The sequence below is a fragment of the Mus caroli genome, chromosome 5 (genome assembly GCF_900094665.2).
Source record: "Mus caroli chromosome 5, CAROLI_EIJ_v1.1, whole genome shotgun sequence".
Lineage (NCBI taxonomy): Eukaryota > Metazoa > Chordata > Mammalia > Rodentia > Muridae > Mus > Mus caroli.
This window is the reverse complement of record NC_034574.1, coordinates 122,045,819-122,066,876: the sequence shown is the minus strand read 5'-3', so window position 1 is coordinate 122,066,876 and position 21,058 is coordinate 122,045,819. Positions and strand designations below refer to the sequence as shown.

Genomic DNA, 21,058 nt, shown 5'->3' with positions numbered 1-21,058 from the left:
AGGCCGGGGGGGGGGGGGGGGGGAGCCTGTGCCCACTCTGCACCAGGGTGAACAAGGGCATCTGAGATCAGCACTGTGAAGCACTTTGTAGACCCTTCTCCACAGGAGGGCCTGCCAACCATGAGGCATGCTCAGCTCAGAGCACACAGGGTCACTTACCTGTCACTTGTCCCATAGCTGTCCATAGCAGATGATATGGAGATGATGCAGATGAGGAGAGGGCACCCTGTGGAGAGACAGAAATGTCACCTGCTCCCATCCCCTTCTGTCCACAAATGCCAGGTTCAACTCCTGGTGTGACAAGTGCACGGGGGTGGGGGGTGGGGGGGAGACTATGGCGGAGCACTGGGTATGGAGTATTGCTAGGCACAAGGACCTTGAGGGCTAAGCCAGAGGTCACACACGCTCACACACACACACACACACACACACAGCCTTCTTTTGGTTCTACACAGGAGCCTAGGGGTATGTGATGGCCCAGGACTTACTTAGGGCACATGACTCACGATGACAAGAAGGGAAGGCTGGTGTCCTGTTTGGGACACAATTCCTAGCTAAGTCAACTGACCCACAAGACACATGTCCAAGTAGTTAAGGACATTTTGTGAGTGTTAACAGGGATGTGTGTCCTGGACACATGGCAGGCAGAGGCCCAGGCCTCTGTTGAACACCCCATGCTCCACGGGCTGGCAGGGGAAGGGGATAGTCTTGGGTCAGCTGCACTAGACAGCACATGCTGCTAGTGTTTGAGCCCACAATCTTCTAGTCAGGCATTCTGTCCCCCATCTATAGGGCCAAGAGGCTGGCTCCTTCCTTGCTCTCAGGTATGTAACCCATGACTGGCTCAGTGGACCATCAATCCCCCATAGCCACAGCAATTGATTGAAAGATGGACACATGACCTGGGTGAACCAATAAGACTCCAGCAGGGACTGCCCCTGAGACTGAGAGGAAAAAAGAACTCTGTCCCCTGGGGACATGGGTGGGACAGACGGGGCTTGTGCAGCCACCTTAGCACCATGGGGGTGTTAAGGAATGATCAGACTCTGCCAATGAAGACATCAAGAGAAGCAAATTTATGTTGTGGACGCCCATAGATCAAGATCTGAATGCTACCACCATGGGCCTTTTGGGGCTATAGGGACCATTAAGTTTTCTTTGTGCCTAAGCCAGTTTGAGCTGGATTTGTTTTTGCAAAGCCTCATCAGACTTCTGGATAGGCAGTGGAAGTGAGGTCTAAGAACAAACTAGAAAAACATTTAGACCAGCAATTCCCACAGCATTCCATCTCCCCGCCAAGAAAGGACTCCGGGTCAAACTGCTCTTAAGAGCCAGGCAGCCCAAAGCGAGCTGACCGCTCCCTGCACTTTCAAAGTTCAGAGGATTTTTATATATTCAGATGTGAGTCTCCACACGGAGGAAGCCGCTCTTCGATCTTTAGCTCAGCTGTGGCGCGGTGTTTCACTCTGGAAAACACACCTGAGTTTTCAGGCTGATCATTTCCAAATTCTGCAAACGCTTTCAGACACTCAGCATCTTCTACAGGACCTGGTGCCCTTTGCCTCCCCGACAGGGGGCAGAGAGCCAAAAGAACTGACTCCATACTCCACTGCAAGATCCCTCCAGTGATGAAATTCAAAAGAAAGGACTGTAGAACAGTGGTTCTCAACCTGTGGGCCGTGACCTCTTGGTGTGTGTGTGGGGGGGGGGGCGGGTGTCAAAGGACTCTTTCACAGAGGTCCCATGGCAGATATCCTGCAAGGCACATCTTTGCATTAGGATTCCTAACAGTAACAAACTTATAGTTATGAAGCAGAAACAAAATAACTTTATGGTTGAGGGTTGCCACAACACTAGGAACTGATTAAAGGTTTGCAGCATTAGGAAGGTTGAGAACCATTGCTCTAGGGAAAACTATATCTCGGCCTTCAGCTTCAACCAGCTTGTGGGAGAGCAGCCTAGTGTCTCCACCCCACAGCTCTCTAGCGCCCCCTATAGACGGCTGGTTTCATGCTTCCATTCTCTATACCAAAAGAGTGGTTTGGGGTCCACCACCTCCTCCTCCTCCTCCTCCTCTTCCTCCTCCTTTTTTCCCTCTTTCCCTCTTTCCCTCTTTCTCCTCCTCTTCCTCCATCTGTGTGTGTGTGTGTGTGTGTGTGTGTGTGTGTGTGTGTGTGTGTGTTTGGAGACAGAGTTTTTCTATCTAACAGAGCCCTGGCTACCCCTGGACTCACTTTGTGATCAGGCTGACCTTAAACGCACAGAGATCCACCTGTCTCTGACTCCTGAGTGCTTGTATCAAAGGCATGTGCCACCACACCTGGCTAGCTGCATCTTTTAAAGATGTTTCTCACCCATCCTTGAGCCCAGTTTAAAGCAAAAAAACACAGGACATCAGGGAGTCTCTGAGGCAGATAATCAGCACAGGACACAGCCCTTGCTGTGGATCTGGGTCACTCTCAGGCCCCCTTGCAAGTGCCCCTGGGCTAGGACAGCTACTTCTCCACAGTGATTCTTCATGGGAATACTAGCGATGACTCTCTGGTCCCTCCCAGAGGCAGTCAGAGCCTCACGCATCTCGAAGACACTGAGGTGTGTGGTGGCATGGAGTTTGGAAGGCACATCTCTTACGTCAAGCTCTCACGGTCCACCCAAGATGGGCAACATTGCCTCCAATACTTTGGACAGTGGAAGTGAGGGACTGGTCCCAGGTTGTGACTTTATGGTATCACATAATGATTGAGGAGCAGCCAGGAGGACAGCAAGAGGATGGATAGATGGATAAGAAGACAATACACAGCAGAGGGGTGAAAAGCTCAAAGGGGCTTCTTTATTCACTTCTCTCTGTCTCCATAAAAACATTCATATTCATGTGATCTGCTTTGGGAATCTAATTTTGTGTCTCTGAATTCCTGCCCGTCAGAGATTAAGAAGAAAAAATTCACAGGCAGAAAACCAAAGAGAGTGGAAGCAGACAAAGGGAAGGAGCCAGGGGCCAGAGGGTCAAATGACACCCGGCTCCCTTCCTAAGGATACACCAGAGATTCAGCTGGCTCCATGATCCTGGATCCATGGAATGGAGTCTGTAGAATGCTCTTGCGGGGCTATTGCAAGGGCCACACAAGATGCGTGTGAACAGCAAAGCCCTGTGTGTGACACTGTGTATGATGCTGGTCGTTACCAGCATTCTGGATGCTCAGATTCCCTACCTGTTTCCACCAATGTCTCCTATGAAGCTGTCTTCCCCAAACCCCAGCAGACGGTGTCACTTTTCTGGAGTCTTTCTGAGCCCATCACCACAGACATATTCTCTCTGGTCACGAGAGAATGACCTCTCGGGACATGGTAACCTTTCAGAGGCCCCAGCCAATTGCTGTCCTATAGATAGCTTTGGCCTCCTGAGACCCTGATGGAGGGTGGCAGACATATTTGGGGGAACTACTGCCGGGGAGTGCTGGCCAGAAACAAGAGAGGAGTTGGGGAGTTCCCATGGAAACCACTGACGCCACCTTTGCTGTTGTTGCACCTATGAAAAGTGCGTACCATGAGACACTTGGGACTTGGTTCTAAGTGGCAGGAGGTAGTAGTGTGTGCTTCTTATGGGTTCAGTACTGGATCCCCATGCATTGGCTCCAAGTGGAGACCTCTCCACTCCAGGCTCTGGGCACCCTGCTCTTAACCTCTTCCTGACCCTGTTCCACGGTTAGACAGGTCTTACAACCATGACATCAGTGCTTGACATTTGTACTGGCTGGTTTTAGGTCAACTTGACACAACTGGACAGCAGACAGGAAGGAACCTCCATTGAGAGAAATGCCTCCATAAGATCCAGCTGTAGAACATTTTCTTAATTGGTGATTGATGGGGGAGGGCCCAGCTCATTGTGAGTGGTGTGATCCCTGCTTGGCCTGGGCTCTATAAGAAAGCAGGCTGAGCAAGGCAGGAAAGCAAGCCAGTAAGCAGCAGTAGCATTTCTCCATGGCCTCTGCATCAGCTCCCACCTCCAGGTTCCCGCCCTGCTTGGGTTCCTGCCCTCACTGCTTTTGATGATGAACTGTTCAATGGAATGGCGAGTGGAATAAACCCTCCCCGCCCCCCAAGCTGCCCTGTGGTCCTGGTGTTGCATCGTAGGAATAGTGACCATAACCAGGACGACATTCAAACCCGACCAAAGGTAGGAAGCTCTGCCTGGCTAACCCTAACTAAACCCCACTACCCCCCAGAGACTGAGCTGGCTTCCTAAATAAAAACGAAAAGGAAGGCAGGCCTGGGACAGATTTACTTCATTGGGGTCTCCTGTGTCACCCTAGATGACAGGGACGTCAGAGAAGACATCGGGTTCAATAGAGAGCAATAAACCTCATGCCTTCTCTCCACACTGAGTTGGTAATCAAATTCCAGTTGGCTGCATCAAAATGCAGGCACCTCGCAGTCCCTCATCTCCCCAGGGATACAACCTGCTCCCCTTGATTTCACAAACCCCTGAGTTCAGGTCACGACTGCCACCAAACCTGTAACTGACTCGGCGCTGCCTCCCCACCTCATCTTGAAAACAGCATTACATTTCTAAAAGCTTCAATTCCATGCAGGCTGAAGCACTGACAGAGAGAGACGGGAGGGGAAGAGGCTATGTTTCCTGTGGTCTCTGGCTGCAGTGGGGTCTCCCGTGTCAGCTCCAGCTCCTTTTTCATTAGGGGGCTGGGGCGTTAAAAACCTGCCGCCTGCAGACGGACGGTACTTAGGCCAGAAGCCAACCCTGCCCGGAGAAGATGAAGGACACAGTTCATGGGCTCCTGACGAAATTAATTAAGGGCAGGATGATGGGAAGATGGATGGAGGCTGCGGGGGTCAGAGCTGCCTGGCTTTCTATTTGTAGAGAACTTGTATCAGGGCTGCAGTCTGAGTTCTGTGAGGACCACATGTGTGGACAACAGAAAAACTCGGCCTACCACATTGGGAGGCAGGATGCCCTGCCTCCTCGTTTTGTTTGTTTGTTTGTTTTTTCAAAAGGAGTTTGCCATTGTAGGGAATGTCCTTCATGCTTTAATATTGGTAAATAGCTCGTTTTTCTTCAACATTGGTCCGATTAAGTAAAATACTCCTCTAGGTTGGAGACAGCAGACTAGCACGCCCACTCACACACCTTTCACACACATTCACACATTCACTCACACACCCACAACACACCCATTTACACACACACACTCACATGCCCACTCACACAAACACACACACATACACTCACTGGTCCACCGCACATACCCATCACATTCCACACTCTAACAGCCCTGATCACATGCCCTTCTCCATCAGCATGACTAGTTTCCCATCCATGAAGAAACCAGGAAGATGCCGGTAAGCCACCCTTGTCAATGTCTAGATCTTTCCTAACAGAAGTCAGAAGTCATAGGAAGGAGTCACCTCCGACCTGGGTCAGACTGAAGAAGCAGGTCACACTTGGATCAGCCTACTGAGGGGCTAGAGAGCGGTGGTGGACTCTAGCCTTGTGTCTATCACACATGCGCAAAAGCAGCAGTGTGATCACCCAGGCTGAGCGGGGAGACAACAGGAACCATGGGTACCAGCTGCATGGCCTGCAGCCTTTGGAGGTAGCTGCCCACCCACATCCCCTGCTCTGTCTCTCCAGGGAATCCCTGGGAAAACGTCAAGTGTCTACGCCTCCACTTCAGCCTCAAATAAATGGCATTTGCCAACTCAGAGCGCACACAGTAAACACAGTTAATCTGCTGTTTGCATAATGAGGGCTGAGAAAATTAAACCTATTTGAAGGAAGGCAGAAAAAAAAGCAGCAGGTCTTTGATGCTTGGCCCACGTTTTTTTTTTTTTTTTTACAACTGCTGCGCCCATCCACAGCAGGACACTTGTAGGAAGTGGGCTCTGGCTGTGCTGGCTGGGACTCTCTCGGATGAGCAAGAGTCAACACACCTGACAAGCCAGGACATTGCATCAGCCATGGCCCAGGGAGACTCTGCATGGTGGATCGTAAGGGTCCAACCTTTGAAACTTTCAGAGCCCCTGTAAACTTTCCTAAGTCAGAGCAGCTGATAGAGATAAACAAATGCAAGACCATCCAGGAAATCACTGTAAGAACAGGGAGACCTGGGGCACTTGAGTGGCTTCCCTACTTCCTGCCTGGTGACATGAGTATGGCTCTGCCCCCTCCCAAGCTCCCCAGCCCAGGCCTGCAGGGTATTCCTTGGGGCAGAGCTAAAATCCCTAGCCCTCATCTCTTCATTAGAAAGCCCCATTCTAAAGAGGCTGTTGACACACACCTGTGCTGCCCTCCCCTCTAATCCCAGACCACACAGTGTGTTTATCAATACAAGTGCGACAGCCCTCTGTGCCCTACCACAGCTGACTCACAGGGGCCACTGTCCCTTCCCAGAGCCCTCTGAAGAACAGCGTGACACCAGCTGGGTTCGAACTTCACTCTGTTCCTCCACTCTGATAGGAAATGCCAGCCCAGGGCCAGCTTCAAGCAGTCCAAGTAACAGAGTAGTGGGCCAGTGAACAGGTAGCCACAGGAGGAGGCTCAGAGCACTGAACTATATGATCCAAAAGGTCCTAAGTCACACAAGATCACAGAGTGACAACATATCTGAGAGACTGCCTGGGAGGGACCAGTGCCATTAAAGACACTGATAGAAGTAACTATCAGCAGAACGCATCAGGTAGCAGATGCGTCTCTCTCTCTCTCTCTCTCTCTCTCTCTCTCTCTCTCTCTCAAAGGAGAAAGGTGGATCACATGAGCAGTCTGGAACCAAGAAATATCACTGAAATGAAAACTTCACTAGAGGAGCTGGCAGGGGCCAGGCAGCCGGAGGAAGAGTCAGGACCATGCAGACTATGCTACATGGAGATCAGAGGAAACAGGAGCCAACAGGGTCCCCAGAGAAACTCAGACACCATGGCACTTCTGGCGGGCACTGCAGGCTGAGAGCAGAGCAAAGCAGGTGTCTGAAGACACCACGGCTGCTTCAACAGTTGATAAGGACCAGGAGGAATGCCAGGAAGCTCGGAAGGGAGGCAGCCTGGTCACGACTGAGTGCAAAGGCTGAAAGGGAGAGGAAACACTGGGTGAGATGGGAGAAAAGCAGCCCTCCAGCTCCAGGACCTGAGAGAATGAAGAGTAGCCTTCAGGGCCAACCGTGGAGACAGAGGCAATGAGGGAACACAAGGTGTCCCTAGGAAAAGCATCCGAGTCCAGCACAGCCACCTTGTAAAATGAAGGCAAGATGGACGTTGTGAGATAAACAACCGACAGAGCGTGTGGTTAGAAAACCTGCTTCGCCAGATACAGAAAGAAAAGCAAATGCTCAGCTCAGGGAAGAGAGCTAGGGGTACACACAGCAATGACACGCACATCAGTGCAGGCACAAAGACACATGTACACACACACATACAGAAAGACAGACGCGCAAACACAGAGACACACCCACGTGCGCGCACCCAGATTCGTGGACACACAGAAACACAGACCTACACACAATGACACCAATAGCTTATGAAATTATAAGCAACGGTGGAGTTGGGTGCCCTCCTCTTTTCTTTTCTCTCAATTGAGTTAAAAAGCAATAATATCAAATGACATTTATAGAGCTGCATTATTAGGTCCATAACAAATAGAAATGTAATAAGCTTCCAAGGTACACGGGAGGGAGAGAGGGAAACGCAGTGTGGGAGCGTGGTGACAAGACCAGATGGCAATTCAGACGGCAGGGACATCTGCAGAGGACCAGAGGACCAGACATGGTCCGTCCGATGGATAACAGGACACACCCTGCAGAGACACACCCCGTCTCCTCTCTCGGCTTCTGTTAGAGAGGGGAGGTTGGTAAAGAGATACCATAGCCCTTGGCCCCCCATGCAGTTGTGATATGTGTAGCAATAACCACAGAAAAAAGGGATAAAGTAATAGAAACACTTAACAGCAACGCTTCCCCGTCTCACTGTAATTTAGTGAGAACATAAAATAGATTTTAATATGCTGAAATGCATACAGTATGCGCGGGGGTAAGCGCTAAAGAAAACGACCCAGGAAATACAGGGTGAGCTCATTAAGAGTATTAAAGCGCCACACAGGAATATACCCACTTAAGTCAAAGGAAGGCAGAGAGGGAGCAGAAACAGGAACGGGCCAAGTGACGTCAACATCTCACTTCCAAAAAAATGAGCAGAGCAAAGAAAGGAAAGACCGAGGTCAGAATGGAGAACTCGAATGTCACCTTGAACTAGCTAAGCCTGACACGGTTTGAACACACTGTCCAACAGCAAAACACAGACTCTTCTTCCCAGGACAATGGTACATTGATACGCCATGAGTCACACTGACCAATCCCATCTCCAGCAATGTCCCTCCACACCTGATCCCCCCATCCCATCCCATCTCCACCTAAACCCAACCCATCTCTAGCTAAACCCATCCCATCTCCATCTAAACCCATCCCATCTCTACCAAACCCTGCCACACAGTCACCTGCTCTGCCTCTTTGCCACCAGAACCCATTCCATTCCATCTGCCCCACCCCTACCTGGCCCACCTCATCCCTCCCAACCTATGTTAATAGGTCCCACCCCTACCACACACCCCAGCCTATCCTTGCCCTCTGCCCCTCCCCTACTACATACCCCAGCCTATCCCATAGTAGTAGAGGTGCTTGCTGTCCTCTGAGCCGAAGACCTTTATCACCATGCTGTAGAGATGTAGTCCCTCCACCAGCATCCAAGCAAAGGCGGTCAGGAAGAAGTAATGGAGGAGGACAGCCAGTACCTGGCACGGGACCTGGTAGCCAAGCAAAGGTGCAGGGTGAGACCACGGGGTACATGGGGGGCCGTGTTGAGGCTTTGCTTACTCATATTTATTCCCAGGACCTCATTTTAATCCTGGGGGGGGGGCAAGGCTCAGTTTCTCAGTCCAGAGTTCTACAGCCCGTGTTGCTGCCACTCCCCAGCCATGCCCACTGCCACTGCCATGACTCAAGAAGAGACAGCTGCTGGCCGAGGGTCAGCACCCACTCACCGTGCCAGGCTCCATGCTGAAGCTGATCAGCAGCAAGACCTGGGCTACCAGGACAGCGAAGGACAGGTTGGCATGGATGTGGTAACGCTGGTTCCGAATGGTGCTGACGGAACTGAAGACAGAGAGGCGGGTGTAAGTCCCAGAGCTCAGCCTCGACATCCTACCCCCACTCGGGTCCCCTCTCTACTTCTCTTTGAGAAACCATGAGTATCTTCATAGCTCCTACCCCTGCCCATGCCATAGCTCCCTGCTTGGACCCTGGTTGTTCTGGGCTAGCCTCCTAGTTCCTTTCATAGTTCCAGCCACCCTGCACAGCCTGAGCCCTTCCCGGAAGTTCAGTGGCTCCTCTAACCTCCCTGGGCCCTCTTCTGTTTCACCCCCTCCACTGTGAGGGACGGGGTGGGGGAGATGGAGGGAACTAATTAAAATTCTAAATTAGAACCTGCAGAAAATACACCTCATGACATCATGGGCATCATCGAAATTGAGGGCAGCAGGAAGGGAGGGCGCCTCTTGGATACAGGAGGGTGGCTACAGGACCTGCCATTTTTTTATGGTCATTCCTGGCAGGGCTCTTCCTGGAGGCCTGGATGACTACCAACAGGGTGGGCTTCCTGGCCTCCCACCCCAAGATGCTCACCTCCGCACTGTCTCCTTGTGCGTGGCAGACTGCTCGAGAAGGCATTTATTTATTCTTTGGCTTTCTCTGGTTATTGATGGGCCCCATCCAAAGGCATTTATGCATAACTTGGCCTCAAAACCAAGCACCATTGCTTGCTGAAGAGGGTGCAGTCAAGGATGTCTGTGCTAGCGCTTGCCTGGCTCAGATCCCACCGGAACTCAAGTGCCAAGGTGGGATTTTCCAGACCTTTCTGGCATGTCTAAAACCTGCTGACCCTACCCTACAGGCCCTGCTATTTCCATTTTTCCTGCACCTCAGATATGAAAGTGAAAGTCACCGGAGAACAGTCACATACTCACATCTGTACCCCTACTAGCTAGGATGCATGTCCCCCCCGCCCCAAGGGTCTTCAGAGCCAGACAGAGGAATGGCCAGAGTGACAGGAAGCACTGATATTTCCAGTAACTTTCTAGACTTCCTGGGGACACAAGGAGAGGGTGACTCACGACAGTACTGCGAAGGTGACCAGGGTGGCAGCCAAGCAGAGAACTGACAGAGAGCAGCCAACGTAACTGATGGACGACAGCGCCACCTGGTGTCCACGTGTGAGCTGCAGGAACAGAAGGAGATGTGGGAGGCTGGCCTTCCATCCATCCCATCCCCTGGCTGGGATGGTGCCAAAGTGGTTACACCCACAGTACTGACCTTGTAATGCCAACCTCCAAGACTTGCCTCACAGAAAGAGGGCTTCACCACACTGGAATTCAGGGTTGGCATTTCCCATGCTCTGGGTTGCTACGTTGTATCCGCTGTGTTCCCCACTTAAGCTACCTGGCCTGTATTACCACCATACTCCCAGCCATGTCTGAATGGGTGATCTAGGATGATCAGAGATATGTGCCTCCTCTGGCTATGAAATTCAGAGAACAACAGTGAGGGGCTTGAGGTGGGTACCAGTGGATGCACAGACATAAGGCTAGGGAGACTACACACAGCATGCTGGGTGAGAGGATCACTTCCAGGTCTCTTGTCCTCAGTATCACTAACCCCCAAATTGACAGTCACTATATACTTGCCTTCACTGGCAGGCACACACGAGCCCTTGGGACCATCTCTTAAGTGGGCACCCATGTGGTCACCTAGACTGACATCTGTTGTGACAGACCATCTTCCATGCAATAAAAGACATATGTAAACAGACTATGCATCCCACTGGAGCCCAGCAGCCTGGACTTGTTGTTCCCATCCATGCCTCAGCATCTGGTACCTGGCCCTGTTCTGTTAAGGCTGAGTTTTTGGCTCTACGGGATGGTGTCCCAGCTCTGACGGAGGCTGAGCTTCCCCTCATGTGCTCTCTGGCCCTGGACAGAGCCTAGATACAGCCAGGCCTTGAGAGACACCATGGTTCGCTGGGCGGCTCGAGGTTGGCGAGTATCCCTCATCTCAATCATTTGCAGACCACAGGCAGGAGCCTTACTGGGGCTGAACCCAGGCTGTCAGCATTCTGTGTCCTATGGAAATGGATACACAATGCAGGACCCGGTGGGCATGAACATCCCAGCTACTGTGGAAGGATGGAGATGCCATGACTCCCTCACGGAGTTAATTAGACATTGAGACTAGGCCTTCTGTAGTTCAGGTCACCCCATAGGAGAGTCCGCTAAGGAATGTGGGCCTCAGATACTTCCTACCAGGACCCAGGAGTCTCTCTGTCTCCCATCAGCCACCTGGCTTACCAGGGAAATGAGGTGCACGTGTCCTTCACAGTGAACAAATTCAGGACTTTCATCAAAAGCCAGGAGACTCCTCAAGGTTGATAGATTGACTAAGCTGCCAATCACAACAAGGAGCTACCTTCCTGGCTAAAGAACAGAGTCCAGTCCCTGGAGTCCTGGTGGGAACTGCCACCACATCAGAATGCAGCCACTCTCCTGAGAGATAACTGTAGCCCACAGAGACAAAAAAAAAAAAAATAGGCTCTTTCCCCATTATCTGTAGTGGCTGTCAGGAACTAAGATTAACCTATGATACAAAGCCAGGCAAGGATGGAGGTAGGAAATCCAAGGACCAAAGACACAGGGCCAGGTGTGGTATAGATTCTCAGGACTGAGTCCTTCATGTCACACCAGATACCAGGAGATAAGGACCCTCTCCCTTTGCTGGCAGGTCCTGATCCCAAAGTGCTGGGGGGCAGTGGTAACTGCTGGCAAAGGCCCCCTTATCCCCTAGCTCATCTCAGAGGCTTGAAAACAGCCAGATAGGCTTTGACATTGAACTTTTGTGGGTTTCAGGCCCAGCAGGGGGATTTAACTAACCTACAGCACTCAAAAGGAGAGTCAAAGGGGTGTGTGGCATCTCACCCTTGTCTGAAAAGGCTGGAGAGACAACTACCACTAAAGCAGGTCCCCGGAGGTCAGAATCCTGAGGGGACACATGAAGGGGGCTGGTCTGTATGCACCTAGTTGGAGCAATCTCCAAGATGCACCTATTCATTTGTAAGAAAGGAGCAATCTTCACCCTTTGTTCAGAGAACAAAGAGGTGCTTGCTGCAGGCTCCGGAGGCTTGTCGGTGGTGATGGAAACCACCAATGGAGAGGGAGGTAGCTCTGTGTGTGTGTGTTGGGGGGGGGGCTGTGTGTATAATCTCTACAAAAATCCACAAAGAATTCCTCCACTATCTTATGCCTCTTCCATCTGGTTCTTGGACTCCTTTGGGGCTCCCTGCCTATAAGGAAACCAAAACTCAGACTACGGTTCACTTCCACCTTCAAGCCTAGGCTGCCCATGCTGGCCAGTCCTTTGCTTCATTTTTTGGGCACTGTCTCATCTAACCTGTCCCTGCACCTAGACACCAAGCCTACCCCTTACCCCCATGGAGCAAGACCCCCATTCTGAAGGCAGCCTCCTCCTGAAATAGGATCCCAGAGGAGACAAACAGCCCCTGCTCTGCGGCGAGCTCCTGCCCCCACCCCCAGCTTCAGAGCAGCTGATTCTTAATGAAGACTCTGGAATAAGACAGGTGGACCCCAGAGTAAGGACCTAGGGTGGGGCTCCCCAGACGTTACCTGGAAGCCTTTTATCTGCTCTGTCCCAGAGTCCCTCCTCTCTCCTTCCCCTCCCTGACTTTCCTAGAAGCAGTTTGCACAGTCCTTTCTGATGTGACTTCCTAGGCTCACATCCATGGCCCAGGTGGCCCAGGAGCCTCCCCAGAGCCTTAGGGAAAGATGTCTAATGGGAAGCAACCAACAAGAAGGCTGACACCGGGAGTGAATGAGACAATGGGAGACAGAAAGGGAGACAGGAATGAACACTTGAAGCGGGAGGCAACAGGGGAGAGAATAAGATAGGGATTAGGAAGAGGAAGAGAAAAGAAAAGACTCTGCCCTGAGGTCTCTAGCAATGGCATCCAACATCTTCCACAGCCATTCTCTCCTTTAGTACTGAGGTAAGGTCTCTGGCTGCAACCAGAGCCAATGGGGTTATCCTAGTTAGTCAGCTTGAACCAGGAATCCCCCAAGCCCATTCAGTTTTTCTATGGGTGGCTAGGGACCCAGACTCTAGCCCCCACTTGCATGATAAATGCTGTATTAGCTGAGCCATCTCCGAAGCTGATGTTTTAATGGAAGAGGTCCACACTTCCAGAGGGAGTGGCTAGGCCTGCTCCCCATCCTCCTCTCTCCACCCCAATCTGACGTGAGCCATCACAACCAGGGCATCCCTAAGGTCCTCATGCTCTCAAAGTTCATTCTGTGCCAGGAGGCCGCCCTTGTGGAGGGCGGGGGCTGGGGGTTCAGGGATGAAGGATGGTTCAGAAGCAGAACCGTCAGCTGAGTACTTGGAGTTAGGAACTCAAGGTAGAGCGCTGAGCCTGAGTTCTCAGACTGAATGGTACCCACTCCATCTCCTTCTGATAACTGCCATGAGCCTCCAGGAGCTAGTGAAAAAATAAAACGTAAAAACAAAATTCTAGGCCTTTAGGCCCAAGCTTGGGAATGTGGCCTCTGTGACTCAATGCTCCAAGGTATGCTAATCATAAAACAGATATTCCTTCCTCCACCCACTGCTTCCTGGGTTCAAAGAGTGTTCATTCAAAGAAAGTCACCCTGACCATTACCGGAACCTGCAATGCAAATGTGCTATTGTTAGGGGCTCTTAGATTGTTAGGGGCTCTTAGAAACTGTCTTGAGAGATAACCTGACACTTGTGACTTTATACTTCCTTGTGACTCTTAACTGGTATTTTTGGTATTTTCCAACAATGCCCTCCCCACCTCCTTGAGTTGTGGTTTCTTCCTTTAAATACCCCCTTATCCAGCTACTCAGGGCTCCATGGTCCTCTACCCCTGCGTGGTGTATGACCGTGGGCCCGAGAGCACTCTTGAATAAAAATTCTCTTGCAGTTTGCAGCAAGACCATTTCTTGTTGGTGATTTTGGGGTGTCGCCTCTCCTGAGTCAGAACGTGGGGGAGTCCTCACGTTGTGGGTCTTTCACTAGCAGCCCTGAGCTGGACTGCAGATGGCAGAGCTGAGGCTCAGCAGACCCACACAGCACACAGAAGGGAGGAACCCTGTGCGTCCCACAGCTGACACAGTTGGGTGGAGGGGGTGAGTACTGCAGACCCACAGCCCAGGACAAGGATACAAGTATCTGCCGGAGGTTGCTTGGCATGCACAGACAGGCTGAATGTCCTGTAGAAAGAGCTTGCCTGTGCCCAGTCCTCACAGACCCCTCCAACCCTAGGAAACACCCATATGGTTTTGGCTATACCACACTCCTGCCCCCCCCCCCCAAGCAGCTCATACAGTGGTTCCACCAGTCTCATCAGCCCTTGCATTCATGCCTCCATACAGGTCACCTTCAGGGCCACATCCAACTGCCACTATCTTGAATCCAGACAAGAGATGGAAAGAGGTTCCACGACAGAACACCCAACACCGGCTTCAGGACCCAGTCTGTGCTGTCTTTTCTTTCCCACCATGGCCAGATTTAGAAATACAAAAAACAAAACAAAACAAAACAAAACCTGGCATTGGCTTCAGGACTGGATCCTCTGAGTCAGTGACCACAAACTCAGTGCCCCTGAAGTGCCTTGGAAGACTGCAGGAGGCCAGCTGAGGTTCCCACTCGGAGGAGCATGTGGGACCACTCTGCCCAAAGACCATTCGTTCCTCCTTCCTCTGAGCCCGCTGGCCTGGTCAGGCCATCCTTCCCCCCATAGATGAGAATCAAAAGCACAAACTGAAGGTGAATGCCTACCAGTCTTGGTACAGGGAAGATGACAAAGAGCAGGAATGAGCTGGGCCCACAACCCCACTTCCTGCAGGGGCCAGGTCACCTCTGTTCCCTCCAATACTGTTCCTAGTCAAATTCAGCTCAGTGTGGCTGGGTCTTCTCCTTTTTAATTAAATTTAATTAACTTAATTTGTACATGGGTGTGTACACATACATGTTGAGTGCATGTCTTTGCACGTGTGTGAACATACATGAGAATGATGTCCGAAATCTTCCTCCATCTCCCCTCCTACTTTATTCATTGAGGCAGGGCCTGTCAATCAATCCTAGGGCTCTCCCATATGGCTAGTCTAGCTAGCCAGCTTGCTCTGGGGATTCCCAGCTCCACCTTCCAAGGCTGGAACTGCAGGTGGGCCAACGCACCCACACAACATTTATGTGTGTTTCTGGGAACCAAACTCTGGTCCATCAAGCGCTTTAATCACTAAACCATATCCCTAGCCCTGTTTGACTTTTTTTTTTTTAAAGAAAAAAGAAAGAAAGAAATTGAGACTTTCAGATAAGGTATCTGAGCATAAAATTCTGATTAGATCACCAAGTCTTCCACATTTAAAATTCATAGACTTGAATGGGACCTGCTGAGTAGCCAAGGCCAGCCTCAGACCACATTCCTAGGGTCTCCTGGGAAATCATCCTAGTGTCCTCTAGAGCATCATCCTGACATCTCTTGGGACATCTTCCTGGGTTCTCCTGGGACATCATCTTAGAGCGTCCATCCTAGCATCCTGGGGTTCCCTGAAGCATCATCCTGACATCTCCTGGAGCATCATCCTGGGGTCCTCTGAAGCATCATCTTGGGGTCCCCCAGAGCATCATCCTGGGGTCCCCTAGAGCATCATTCTGGGGTCTGCTGGGGGTATCCAGTATATCCTAGTATTGGTCTAGTAATCTAAGTTACTACTCAGGTGTGCCTCACTGTCTATTGAGACACAGAAAGACACCCCCCACCACTCAACCAGAAAGACAGAAGCCTCCAGCAGTGAGCCCCAAGAAAGAAACCAGGAGTGGAGAAGGCCAGGAGAGTTATCAGAGAGTAGAAGAGATGGGAACACAATAGGATAAGACTCAAACCACAAACTGAAAGACCACAAGAAAGAATATAGGTGTCTTGGTGTCCAGGAGACGCAACCATTTCTATTACCTTATGAATTCTGTAAGTGTGCCTGGGGCTTGGCCTCACTTGTGAGAGCTGCCTTAATTTCGTTAATGTTCATGAGACTGTTCCTTTTAAACGGGATAATTTTAAACCATTTTCAAATCAACCTTCCCGAGCAATGAATAGATGTGATTTCTCTCCCACGAAGACACCCACAGGCTGTCTAAATTTGGTGTCACCAATACTGACTGGTGACAGATTTATGATATAAATGAGTCTGGATTTCCTTCTTCTGATTTTCTTTTCCCTTTTTGACTTTGTAGATTGGACCTCTCTTGAGACGAATGCCAGGCATGAGTGGCTGCTCTCTGGAAAGTATGGGCCCCTTTGCACTGCTCACCAGACCCTCCCAGGTAGACCAAAGAAAAGCAGAACATCTCTCAGTTCAATGGTCCAGCATGTGGAGGACCCAGAGGAAGATGCTCCACCCTGGTGTCATTTGAAGCGTCCCTAATGGCATGAGAACTCCTGTCTTCCACAGTGAGGCCAGGGATGCACCTGTGCCTTCCCTCTGAGTGGTCTTTGTGACACTTGGGTTCCCAACCAGCACCTTGGATGCTCACTTGCTCAACTGTCCACTAGTAAGTTACCTCCAAGGGCAACATCACTAGCCAAGGAACCTTCTCTTCTGGCTGTTGGTGTGCTTGTCCTGCAACTCTAGAGCATCGTCCCAGGGCAGCTCACAGCTTCCTCCTTATGGTCCTAGGCTTGTGATCTGGGTCCCATGTCCCATTAAGCTCCCTTAACCAATATAGGTTTCTATGTGAACCAATTCATGTCAGACTCCCCCAGCTTGCCTTTCAAAGACTTTAACAATGTATTCAGCCGTCTCCTAGATATAGCAATGTGTCCAGCCATCTCCCAGATACGAGGTAACTTTGTAGCTAGTCTAGATCTGTGTGTCAAGGGTGTTGATGGGGCTGTGATCTGAGGACCCTGTGGGGTCTACGTGGCACTCACCTTCAGTGGGACCACTTGCATGAGGATGGCGAAGTTGGTGAGGTGTGTGCAGTGGCACACCGAGTATGTGAGGTTTCCTTCTGTGAGTGCACAGCCCTGGCTGGACCAGATGCCTTCCCCGGAGCTGAGGGCACAATGAACAGGCATGATTAGTGGGAGCAATGGCACCCCTCGGCCCCCCAAGTGCAACAACTCACTGGCTAATTCTAACGGCAGGTATTAAAACTGGGAAGTGAGTGGTGTGCTGATGGGGTCACAGAAAGCTTTCTGGGACCGAGAGAGGCAGAGTCACTACCTTAGCTTGGTCCCCTTGGGAAAGCTCCTGGACCCCTCCCAGTCTGGGAAGCGATGTTTGTGGCCCAGAGTCCAGCTTGGGAGGCCGGATACTCAGGGAATCCCGAGTATCCTGAGAAAACGCATTATAGTGCTTCAGTGCATGTCTGGGGGACAGATATGTAAATTATAAGGTATACATAACTAATATAAAAGATATAAATAAGATAAACAGAACTAAAAGGCAGTGTATACAAATATGATAGAATGTGGTACATATAAATATAAAACCCCTGAATAGTACTTTTAAAACGTTTGGGGGCTGGAAAGGTGGCCCAATGGTTAATGTTACTTGCTGGACAATGATGAGGCTCGGTATTAGATTTCTGGAACATGTGTAAGAAGCTAGGCATGGTCCTGTGTGATCCTGCAACCCCAGTGCTGTGGGCAAGTAGAGGCAAGGGGATTGCTGGGATTGCTGGGATTGCTGGGATTGCTGGGGTTTGCTGGAGATTGGTGGGATTGCTGGGATTGTTGGGATTGGTGGAGATTGCTGGAGATTGCTGGAGATTGCTGGTTGCCAGTGCAGCCGAAAAGAATGCAAGTTTAAGATTCAAGGAGAGCCGGGCGTGGTGGCGCACGCCTTTAATCCCAGCACTCGGGAGGCAGAGGCAGGCGGATTTCTGAGTTCGAGGCCAGCCTGGTCTACAAANNGAGTTCCAGGACAGCCAGGGCTACCCAGAGAAACCCTGTCTCNAAAAAAAAAAAAAAAAAAAAAGATTCAAGGAGAGACCCTGACTCAAAGAGTAAGGTAGAGAAGAGAAGGATAGAAGGCATATAGGATAGCTCTTCTGACTGTGGTATGTGTGAGCGTACATGTGTTCTCTCTCTCTCTCTCTCTCTCTCTCTCTCTCTCTCTCTCTCTCTCTCTCTCTCTCCACATGCACATGTTATTGTTGCTTAATATTTTATTTTACAGATTTTATCTTATGTGTGTGTTAGGGGATGAGGAGGCCTGCATGTGCACGCACGTGCCTGGAGAGGCAAGAAAAGAGCATCAGATCTCCTGGAGCTGTCCCTACAGGTGGTTGTGAGCTGCTGTCTGGGTGCTGGGAATTGAACACAGGTCCTCTGCAAAATCAGTATGTTGCCCCTCACCTCTAAGCCATCTCTCCAGCACTTCCCCACCACCAATTGATTTTAAAAAGAATCCTCGGTCCACATGTATCATTATACACAAAACACACAAAAAGCGACACTGCACACAGCATCATCATAGCATGCAGGATGCAGTGTCTACCTGGTTTCCCATGAATGTGCACAGAAATGAATGCATATTACTAAGGAAACTGACAGCCTCCTCACAGTGGCCTCCAAAACCCCAGGGGTGGGGGGAGGAGGTCAGGGGAGGTGGCTGGGGTCAAATGGAATGTTTGCTTTCCTGTAATGGTCTTGTCTCTAATTGCTGTTAGAGCCATGATTTCTTACAGTGACGCCCAGGCCAATAAGCTCTGATGACAGCTGGTTAATCTCTGCAGTGAGTGTGGTGGCCACTGTCATTTTCTTGTGCGTATTTCTCTGTCTTTCCAAATGCCAGAAAGGTATCTTTGTCAGCAAAGACAAACTTGTGCCTCAGCCTGAGGCAGGAGCCCCAGTCTACAGAGCTGAAGGAGCTGTGAGGCCCTGGCTGTCTCTGATTTGTATTCCGCTGTAACTCTTATTTCTACCCTGCGTGTCAAGGGGCGAGGGGTACTCGCCAGGAGGGAGGGAACCCAGACCCCCTTCTTGCATCCCTGACAATATCCATGCGCAAGACACCCAGCTTGAACAGCATTATATTCTGTAGCCATTGCAATACTAAGCCTGCAGCGGGGGAGGGGGGCACTGAGAGTGTGGGAAAGGGGCCATGGAGCGGGTACTGCACCTGGTAAAGGAGATGCAGGCACCAGCGGCTTTCTGGGTGGTTTTCATGATGAATGAGCCACCTCCTGGGGAGGTCAGAGGTACCCAGCAGAAAGCAAAGCCCAGCCCAATGGAATCACACATAGAGGAGCCAGACTCCATCAATAAGTACAGAATGCAAAGAAGTTTGGGCCCCTCCCCCACCCAACATTTGGCTCTAACTTTCCCAGAACTCAGGGAGGGACCACACACCCAGACGATTTTATTTTACACAACTACTTTGTATGCCCACCTAATGAAAGGATATGCTGCCTTGCCATTTGAGGTGACCCTGAGAATTTGGACAGTCAGGAGGGTGGGCGTGGCCCTCAACTCCAGCGTGGAGTGTGCTGGGAAAAACCTTCTGTGAAAGTCATGCCCCAAGAACAGGACCTGAAGATGTGACTGCCCTAATCAGCCAGGGAAGCTGCAATCTGGGTGGTGTCACCTCTGTATGGGATGGAAATCTGTTCCCAAGGGAGGTGGTGGGGACAAGAAGGCAGCTTCCCAGCTGTGCACAAATAAATCTGCCCAGCAGACAGCTGAACAGTTACAGATAGCATCAAAAATATGCACAGCCTGTGACCTGGGACGTCCACGTCAAGGCAGAAATATGGTCACTGGGGTACATAAATACAATGTGATGTATATAAATACAGTAGAGGAAACACGAATCAACAGAGGCAGAACACAAAAGAAATGGTGTGGAATGACGCAGGAAATGTAAGATGGAACAGTTCCATATATTTCCTATGAATGTAAGTGTATATGATACATAAAATATATTAAAACAATGCATAAACTCAGGGTAAGTTGTAAAAAAAAAAAAACCAAAGAGGTATTTGCTTTTTAAAAATGTTTCAGCTGGGCGTGGTGGTGCACACCTTTAATCCCAGCACTCGGGAGGCAGAGGCAGGGGGATTTCTGAGGTCGAGGCCAGCCTGGTCTACAAAGTGAGTTCCAGGACAGCCAGGGCTATACAGAAAAACCCTGTCTCAAAAATCAAAAAAAAAAAAAAAAAGTTTCACCTTGAGAAATAAAGAGAATGATATTTTGAAGCCCTGATGTGGTGGTGCATGCCTCTAACTTTAACACTTGGGAGGCTGAGATAGGGGACTTGCTGTGAGTTCAAAGCCAGCCTGGACTATATTAGGGGCGGGGTGGGGATATAGTTCAGTGGTAGAGCGTGTGCATGAGCAGCTCTGGGTCCTGTCCTCAGTGCCACAGAAGTAAATAGATGAATACATGCATACATAAGTATTAAGTATATATCAAGAGAGTAACCATATGATTTCTTAGCATGTTAATCTTTTCCAAAAAGTGACTGATGGAGCTCAGAAAGACAGCTGCTCAGTCAATAAATGCCATTGCTGTTAGGCCTGAAGATCTGAGTTTAATAGACGTTGGGGGACACATAGGATGGAACGTGAGAGGTGACTTGAGTGACAGGTGTCCCCTGAGGGCTCTGTACACACTCTGTAGCACCCATGTGTGCATACACAGAAATGAATATTTTAAGATATTTAAATAATAGAAATAAAGTTAGAAGAAGTGGTCCAGAATTCTAAGCCCAGTGAAAATATCTTTCAAAAATGAAAGAGACAGAGGCAGAGGCAAGGCAGGTGGATGTCTGTGAGTTGGAGGTCAGCCTGGTCTACAGAAAGAGTTCAAGGACAGCCAGGGCTACATAGAGGAACTCTCTCTCAAAGAAAGAAAGAAAGAAAGAAAGAAAGAAAGAAAGAAAGAAAGAAAGAAAGAAAGAAAGAAAGAAAGA

At 50.2% G+C, this 21,058-nt stretch overlaps 1 protein-coding gene across 2 annotated transcripts in view; it reads right to left on the bottom strand.

Annotated features, from left to right (window-relative positions):
- Positions 1-21,058, bottom strand: part of Adgrd1 (adhesion G protein-coupled receptor D1) — a 117,427-nt gene that overhangs the window by 15,025 nt on the left and 81,344 nt on the right. For both annotated transcript variants that reach the window (XM_021162937.2, XM_021162936.2), the window contains 5 exons: positions 17,071-17,194; positions 10,169-10,272; positions 9,041-9,152; positions 8,650-8,803; positions 160-226 (listed from right to left, as the gene is read on the bottom strand). In XM_021162937.2, coding sequence (XP_021018596.1) covers positions 160-226; positions 8,650-8,803; positions 9,041-9,152; positions 10,169-10,272; positions 17,071-17,194 — 561 coding nt within the window. The remainder of the gene's footprint in view (positions 1-159; positions 227-8,649; positions 8,804-9,040; positions 9,153-10,168; positions 10,273-17,070; positions 17,195-21,058) is intronic.